This window comes from Danio aesculapii, chromosome 10 (genome assembly GCF_903798145.1).
Source record: "Danio aesculapii chromosome 10, fDanAes4.1, whole genome shotgun sequence".
Classification (NCBI taxonomy): domain Eukaryota; kingdom Metazoa; phylum Chordata; class Actinopteri; order Cypriniformes; family Danionidae; genus Danio; species Danio aesculapii.
The window spans coordinates 44,177,661-44,187,369 of record NC_079444.1 but is presented as its reverse complement, the minus strand read 5'-3'; the positions used below and the strand labels follow the sequence as shown (position 1 = coordinate 44,187,369).

The following is a 9,709-nucleotide window of genomic DNA, read 5'->3' as shown; positions in this document are numbered from 1 at the left end:
GACACCAGTAGATGGCGCTTATACAAGCAAACATTTGCTTAATTTGCCAAAAACAAAATTATTTGGCATGTTTAACTACAAATGACCTTAAATATGAAGAAGTTTGTCTGAAATCTTCCTAAATTTGTACTTTCATTTGTTTACGTTGCATTTGTATGGCTTTGGCTTCAGTGCTTTGTTCAAACTCTTGTTGTATTTTTAAGGGTTTACTAAATTAACACTAAATATAACAGCTAAATAAAAATGTGTTCACAAACTAAAACCATTAATGAAATTAAAGCTAAACTGCTTGTCTTATTTATCGTTTTAGCCTCGTTTCCAGTCCAAATATCTACAAACTCTTAAATCAAGAAGCATTTACTAGTTTTGCAGTGTAAAAGGCACTTAGTTACTTAATTATTGAACACATCGCCTTTAAATAGACAAGCTATCTTTACTTAAAAGTGAGTAAACAGTAAACTTAAAACTGTTAAGCTGATTTAACTTAATATTTATAATTATGCACATTTACCTAAAATGTTTAAGGCAACAGGTTTACCCACTTATTTTAAGCCAAGTCAACTAATCCTTTTTTAAAGTGTAGTATCAAACTATTTATATATTTAAATGCTAAACTATAATAACCTTAGTGCCTAGATTCTGGAACCATCCAAATACATCAATCCCTACCATACCAGTTCTGCTCCAAACACCAGCCTGCCACTTTATTATACACCAGTTTGCTTGTTTTTTTTTCTCCCACAGACGTTCTTGAACCCCTTCACCATGTCTCAGACCGCCAAATCCGCCACCAACCAGGGCACCGATGCCAAGGAGAAGGGAGCTCCTGCCCCCGCTGCCACCAGCAAGGCTTCCAAGACCGGAGACCCCGGATTCATGGGTAACTACAAAGTAAGTACCCGACAAAATACACTGGAATACATGTTTTTCTTAGTGTTTTAGTGTCTAGTCTGAATATTTACAAAATGAATTGCAAACATGCTTGTCTTATTTAGCATTTAGTCTCATAGTCCAAATATCTAAAAAAATACACTGCTTTTCTTATTTAGTGTTTTAGTCTTGTTTCTAGTCCAAATATCTATGAAATGCATGCTGGTCTTATTTAGCATTTAGTCTTGTTTCCAGTCCAAATATCTATGAAATACACTCCAAACCATGCAGTTTATATTTAGCATTCAGTCTCATAGTCCAAATATCTAAAAAAAAAATACACTGCTTTTCTTATTTAATTATTTTCTTATTTTCTTGTCTTATTTAGCATTTAGTCTCGTTTGTAGTCCAAATATCTACAAACTCTTCAATCAAGAAGCATTTACTAGTTTTGCAGTGTAAAATGTACTTAAAAATAATAATTAGCAAAAATAAATCATCATTTTCGAAATCTGACCTGCCTCTGTTTAGAGCGACACCAGTAGATGGCGCTTATACAAGCGAACATTTGCTTAATTTGCCAAAAACAAAATTATTTGGCATGTTTAACTACAAATGACCTTAAATATGAAGAAGTTTGTCTGAAATCTATTTGTTTACGTTGCATTTGTATGGCTTTGGCTTCAGTGCTTTGTTCAAACTCTTGTTTTATTTTTACCACTAAGAGTTTTTCATTAAGGGTTTACTAAAATTAAAACTAAATATAACAACTAAATAAAAATGTGTTCACAAACTAAAACCATTAATGAAATTAACTAAAGCTAAACTGCTTGTCTTATTTATCGTTTTAGCCTTGTTTGTAGTCCAAATATCTACAAACTCTTAAATCAAGAAGCATTTACTAGTTTTGCAGTGTAAAATGTACTTAGTTACTTAAATATTAAACACATCGCATTTAAATAGACAAGCTATCTTTACTTAAAAGTGAGTAAACCAGTTGTAACTTGGAGCTGTTAAGTTGACCCTAACTTTTCTAATTATGCACATTGTTTATTTACTAAATCAGTTTAAGGCAATAGGCTTCACTCACTTTAAAGTAAAGTCAACATGCTAGATAGAAGTAAACTAACCTGCCCTAGTTAAGCCTTTACATGGCACTTTAAGCTGAATACTCGTATCTAGAAAAATATCTAGTCAGATATTATGTGCTGTCATCATGGCAAAGAGAAGTAATTAGTTAATAGAAATGAGTTAATATGCTTTTTAAATGGGTTTAAATCTCTGTTGAATGTATAATATATATTGCTCACCCTTTATTAGTTATTTGGTTAAGGTTATTTAGGAAAGCAAAATTCATTTTTCATAATAATAATCAGTCTAAAGCACAACATGACTGTTCTAGGATCTTAATCATCCCCCTCAAAAGTACTTTATATCTTAAAATGGCTCTACAGGGTTTATTTTACCAATTCTGACATAACACAATTCATAATATATAATTCCAATGCTTGAATAAATCGGTGGAATAAACATTAAATCACTGAAAGATGTTGTAAACCTGCTCATGCTCATGGTCTTGTCCTCCTGCAGATCTTCCTGTTCGACCAGGAGAACTTCCAGGGCAGGATGATGGAGGTCCAGAATGAGTGCATGAACGTTTGTGAGCGCGGAATGGACAGAGTCCGCAGTATCATTGTTGAGTGCGGCCCGTAAGTCACCAGATTTCATCTAAAACATAAAGGAAAAAGCATTAGGGCTGCTTAAAGTTTGGGAGAGTGCTTTACATTCTGTACATCAAGATAAAACCAAAGTAATCCCTAGTAAGTCTAGACAGTTGTTGGCACACTGTAAATAATTGTTACTGCCTTCAATTTGACAGTTTTACTAGACTCCTAATGCCTTAAAGAGATGCATTCCGGAGTCTAGTAAACTCCTGACTGATTCAGATGATCCATTCAGAGTGAGTCACTAGTAAATGATTCACAGATTCAAATGATCCAATCAGAGTGAGTCTCCGGTAAACTTCTGATGGATTCAAAGGATCTGTTCATATTGAGTCAACTCACTGATTCAAATGATTCAGTTAGAGTGAGTCTGCAATAACAACTCACTGATTCAAATGATTCATTCGGAGAGAGTCTCTGTTAAACAACTCACTGATTCAAATAATTCATTTAGAGTGAGTCTCCAATAACAACTCCCTGATTCAAATGATCCTTTTAGAGCGAGTCTTAATTAAATAATTCTCTGATTCTAATTATATGATCATAGTGAGTCTCTGTTAAACAATTCACTGATTCGATGATTCAAATGACCTATTTAGAGTGAGTCTTTGTTAAACAATTCACTGATTCAAATGATCCATTCAGAGTGAGTCCCCAATAACCAACTCCCTGATTCAAATGATCCATTCAGAGTCAACTTACAGCAATTACACAGAATTAAAAACCCTGATTCACCTATTACTATTAGATAAAGTAACTTAAAACACATGTTGTCATGATTTTGATCCAGTTTCCTCTATACTCATGCTGTTGTTTCTCCATTCCTCTTTTCCCTCCTTCTCCTCCTCTTCATGTTGCCATCTGGTTGGCATCTCTTTCTGCCGTCCACGTCTTCAGCTTTGTTGCCTTCGAGCAGACTAACTTCCGTGGTGAGATGTTCATCCTGGAGAAGGGCGAGTATCCTCGCTGGGACACCTGGTCAAACAGCTACCGCAGTGATTGTCTCATGTCCCTCAGACCCATCCGCATGGTATGACACTCATCCTAATTGACACTTAACGACCCCTAATGCTTGTCGTTTTGACTTTATTACATTTCATAAATGGAGCCGAGTAAAAAACAAATCAACACCATATTTACTAGAGTGAATCCATAGCAAACAACTCACTGATTCAAAAGATCTGTTCAGTAAACTTCTGACTGATTCAAAGGATCAGTTCAGTGCAAATGTTTGAACAACTGCTTCAAATGATTCATTCAGAGAGAGTGAATCTCTAGTAAACAACTCACTTATTCAAATGATTTGTTCAGAATGAGTTTGCACTAAAGAACTCATTGATTTAAATGATTCGTTCAGAGTGAGTCTCTCGTAAACAACTCACTGATTCAAATTATATATTAAGAGCAAGCCTGCAGTAAACAACTCACAGATTCAAATGATCTATTCAGAGTGAGTCTCTAGTAAACGACTCACTGATTCAAATCATCCATTCAGACTGAGTCTCCATTTAACATCTGAAAGATTCAAATGATTCGTTCAGAGTAAGTCTCTAGTAAACAACTCACTGATTCAAATGATTAAGTCAGAGTGAGTCTTCTTTAAATAACTCACTGATTTAAGTGATTCTTTCAGATAGAGTCTCCTGTAAACCACCGATTCAAATGATCCAGTCATAGTGAATCTCTAGTAAACAACTCACTGATTCATATGATCCATATAGAGTGAGTCTGCAGTAAACAACTCACTTATTCAAATGATCCATTCAGACTAAGTCTACATATAACATCTGACAGATTTAACTGATAAATTCAGAGTAAGTCTCTAGTAAACAACTCACTGATTTAAATGATTAAGTCAGAGTGAGTCTTCTTTAAATATCTCACTGATTCAAGTGATTCTTTCAGAGAGTCTCCTGTAAACATCTCACCAATCCAAATGATCTAGTCAAAGTTAGTCTCCAGTAAACAACTCACTGATTCAAATGATTAATTCAGAGTGAGTCTCCAGTAAACAACTCACTGATTCAAATGATTAATTCAGAGTGAGTCTCTAGTAAACAACTTACTGATTCAAATGATTCATTCTTAGTGAATCTCCAGTTAACATTTAACAAATACAAATGATTCGTTCACAGTGATTCTCTAGTAAACAACTCACTGATTCGAATGATCTATTCAAAGTGAGCCTCTTGTAAACAACTCTTTGAAATTAGTCACTGATTCAAATGATCCGATCAAGAGTGAGTGTCCTGTAAGTGATTCACTGATTCACACAATAGCTATAAAACCAGCATGGCTAAATAGCGCTGTTTTTAAAACGTTAGCTAACACATATTTTACTGTTGATATAGTGTGTGTAATTTATCCGCCTGTCTTCATGCCCACAGGACCCCATGGAGCACAAGATCTGCCTGTTTGAGCTTTCCGACTTCAAGGGCAACAAGATGGAGATCCAGGAGGATGATGTGCCAACCCTGTGGGCGCACGGTTTCTGCGACAGAGTGGGCAGCGTGAGGGTCCCTGGTGGAGCGTAAGTGCCAAATCACAATCTCAAACAACTGATAATGTACCAATGATGATGAAAATACTCTTGCTGCCTTAAGTTAAAAATCTTCTGGCTGATTCAAATGATCTGTTCAGAGTGAACAACTCACTGATTCACATGATTTATTCAGAGTGAGTCTGAAGTAAACTACTCACTGATCCTTCAATGACTCACTTATTCAGATAATCTATTCAGAGTGAGTCTCTGGTGAACAGCTCACTGATTCAAGCGATTTGTTCAGTAAACTTCAGACTGATTCTAATGATTCATTCAGCGATAATCTGCAGTAAACAACTATCTGATTCAATTGATCTGTTCAGACTGAGTCTACAGTAAACAACTCACTGATTCAAAATGATCCTTTGAATGAATCATTTAAATCAGGTAGTTTTTTAGAGTGAGCCTGTTAAACAACTTACAGATTCAAATGATCCATTCAGAGTGAATCCATAGCAAACAGCTCACTGATTCAAATAATCTGTTCAGTAAACTTCTGACTAATTTACATGATTCATCCAGAGTGAATCTCCTGTAAACAACTCACAGATTCAAATGATTTGTTCAGTAAACTTCTGACTGATTCAAATTATTTATTCCGAATGAATCTCTAATAAATAACCAACTGATTCAAATGATCCATTCAGAGTGAATCTACAGTAAACAACTCACTGATTCAAATGATCATTTAAACAACTCACAGATTCAAATGATCTGTTCAGTAAACTTCGGACTGATTCAAATGATTCATTCAGAGTGAATCTCCAGTAAACCACTCACAGATTCAAATGATCTGTTCAGTAAACTTCTGACTGATTCAAATGATTCATTCAGAGTGAATCTCCAATAAACAACTCACAGATTCAAAAGATCTGTTCAGTAAACTTCTGACTAATTGAAATGATTCATTAAGAGTGAATCGCCAGTAAACAACTCACAGATTCAAAAGATCTGTTCAGTAAACTTCTGACTGATTCAAATGATTCATTCAGAGTGAATCTCCAGTAAGAAACTCATAGCGTTTATTTAAAACTGCACATAATGCTAATGTTCCACACTTGTAGCCCAAATAGATATGAAGCTAGTATGATTGAAAAGTGCTCTTCTCTTCATTTAAGTGATGTTCGTTCATTCACACATCTCCTCCTCTGTTTGCAGTTGGGTGGGATACCAGTACCCCGGCTACAGAGGATACCAGTATCTGTTTGAGTGTGGCGACTACAGACACTACAACGAGTTTTGTGCCTTCCAGCCTCAGATCCAGTCCGTGCGCCGTGTGCGGGACATGCAGTTCCACCAGCGCGGATGCTTCAACATGACCGCCGCTAAACAGTGAATTTAGCTCTTGTAGCATAGCACCTCGCCTTCTCATGGCGCTTTTTATCCCCGTACCGCCCCCTTTTTTCTCTGACTCCTCCCCCCACCACAGAATAGGTTAATTTAAATTGTCCCGGATCATCTCACTGCCTTTTTATGATGCCAATAATAAACATGTTTTGGAAAAACAAAGACGCTGACTTGTGTTGTTGTTTCTTTCTGAACTTTATGATCATGTAAACATTTTATTACTGTAGGCTTAAAAATAAAAACTTAAATAATATATATTAATAAATACTTGAAATAAATACTAATAAATGCTAATAAAAAATTAAATACTTGAAAAAATACTAATAAAAAATACTAAAATAATAAATACTTGAAATAAACACTAATAAATTATTAAAAAACTGATAATAAATACTTGAAATAAACATTACTAAATTATAAAAATACTAATAAAAAATTAATACTTGAAATAAATGATAAAAAACACTAATAAAAATAATAAATACTTGAAATAATTACTAACAAATACTAATGAAAAATAAATACTTGAAAGATGTAACAATGTAAAATGCTAATAAAATAAATACTAATAAATAATAAAAATACTAATAATAAATACTTAAAATAAATATTAAAAATACTAATAATAAATACTTAAAATAAATACTAATAAATAGTAAAAATACTAATAATAAATACATAATAAATACTAATAAATAATAAAATACTTATAATAAATACTTGAAATAAATATTGATAAATATTAAAAAATACTAATAATAAATAGTAAAAATACTAATAATAAATACTTGAAATAAATACTAATAAATAGTAAAAATACTAATAATAAATACTTGAAATAAATACTAATAAATAGTAAAAATACTAATAATAAATACCAATAAATAATAAAAATACTAATAATAAATACTTGAAATAAATACTAATAAATAGTAAAATAATAAAAATACTAATAATAAATACTTGAAATAAATACCAATAAATAATAAAAATACTAATAATAAATACTTGAAATAAATGATAAAAAAACACTAATAAAAATAATAAATACTTGAAATAATTACTAACAAATACTAATGAAAAATAAATACTTGAAAGATGTAACAATGTAAAATGCTAATAAAATAAATACTAATAAATAATAAAAATACTAATAATAAATACTTGAAATAAATATTAAAAATACTAATAATAAATACTTAAAATAAATACTAATAAATAGTAAAAATACTAATAATAAATACATAATAAATACTAATAAATAATAAAAATACTTATAATAAATACTTGAAATAAATATTAATAAATATTAAAAAATACTAATAATAAATAGTAAAAATACTAATAATAAATACTTGAAATAAATACTTATAAATAGTAAAAATACTAATAATAAATACCAATAAATAATAAAAATACTAATAATAAATACTTGAAATAAATACTAATAAATAGTAAAATAATAAAAATACTAATAATAAATACTTGAAATAAATACCAATAAATAATAAAAATACTAATAATAAATACTTGAAATAAATACTAATAAATAGTAAAAATACTAATAATAAATACTTGAAATAAATACTAATAAATAGTAAAAATACTAATAATAAATACTAATAAATAGTAAAATAATAAAAATACTAATAATAAATACTAATAAATAGTAAAAATACTACTAATAAATACTTGAAATAAATACTAATAAATAGTAAAAATACTAATAATAAATACTTGAAATAAATACTAATAAATAGTAAAAATACTAATAATAAATACCAATAAATAATAAAAATACTAATAATAAATACTTGAAATAAATACTAATAAATAGTAAAATAATAAAAATACTAATAATAAATACTTGAAATAAATACCAATAATAAAAATACTAATAATAAATACTTGAAATAAATACTAATAAATAGTAAAAATACTAATAATAAATACTTGAAATAAATACTAATAAATAGTAAAAATACTAATAATAAATACTAATAAATAGTAAAATAATAAAAATACTAATAATAAATACTAATAAATAGTAAAAATACTACTAATAAATACTTGAAATAAATACTAATAAATAGTAAAAATACTAATAATAAATACTTGAAATAAATACTAATAAATAGTAAAAATACTAATAATAAATACTTGAAATAAATACTAATAAATAGTAAAAATACTAATAATAACTACTTGAAATAAATACTAATAAATAATAAAAAATACTAATAATAAATACTAATAAATAGTAAAAATACTACCAATAAATACTTGAAATAAATACTAATAAATAGTAAAATAATAAAAATACTAATAATAAATACTTGAAATAAATACTAATAAATAGTAAAATAATAAAAATACTAATAATAAATACTTGAAATAAATACCAATAAATAATAAAAATACTAATAATAAATACTTGAAATAAATACCAATAAATAATAAAAATACTAATAATAAATACTTGAAATAAATACTAATAAATAGTAAAATAATAAAAATACTAATAATAAATAGTAAAAATGCTAATAATAAATACTTGAAATAAATACTAATAAATAGTAAAAATACTAATAATAAATACTTGAAATAAATACTAATAAATAGTAAAAATACTAATAATAAATACTTGAAATAAATACTAATAAATAGTAAAAATACTAATAATAAATACTTGAAATAAATACTAATAAATAGTAAAAATACTAATAATAAATACTTGAAATAAATACTAATAAATAATAAAAATACTAATAAATACTCTAAATAAATGCTAATAAATAATAAAAAATACTAATAATAAATACTTGAAATAAATACTAATAAACAATAAAAATACTAATAACAAATACTTGAAATAAATACTAAGTAATAAAAAAAATCCTAATAAAAATACTAAAATGATAAATACTTGAAATAAACACTAAAAATTATTTAAAAACTAAAAGTAAATACTTGAAATAAACATTACACATTACTAAATTATAAAAATACTAATAAAAACTTAAATAAATAAATACTTGAAAAAAAGACTTATAAATAATTAATACTTGAAATAAATACTAAGTAATAAAAAAACTAATAAAAATAATAAATACTTGAAAAATACTAATAAACAATAAAAAATGCTATTAAAAATAATAAATACTTGGAAAAAATAGTAATAAACAATAAAATGCTAATAAAAATAAATACTTGAAATAAATACTAA

General features: G+C 28.1%; 1 protein-coding gene across 1 annotated transcript; it reads left to right on the top strand.

Moving 5' to 3' along the window:
* Positions 1-765: 765 nt before the first annotated feature.
* Positions 766-6,472, top strand: crybb1 (crystallin, beta B1). Its single transcript, XM_056466995.1, has 5 exons — positions 766-891; positions 2,461-2,579; positions 3,492-3,624; positions 4,982-5,124; positions 6,295-6,472. The coding sequence occupies exons 1-5, from the start codon at positions 766-768 to the stop codon at positions 6,470-6,472; spliced, it is 699 nt and encodes a 232-aa protein (XP_056322970.1).
* The last annotated feature ends 3,237 nt before the right edge of the window (positions 6,473-9,709 follow it).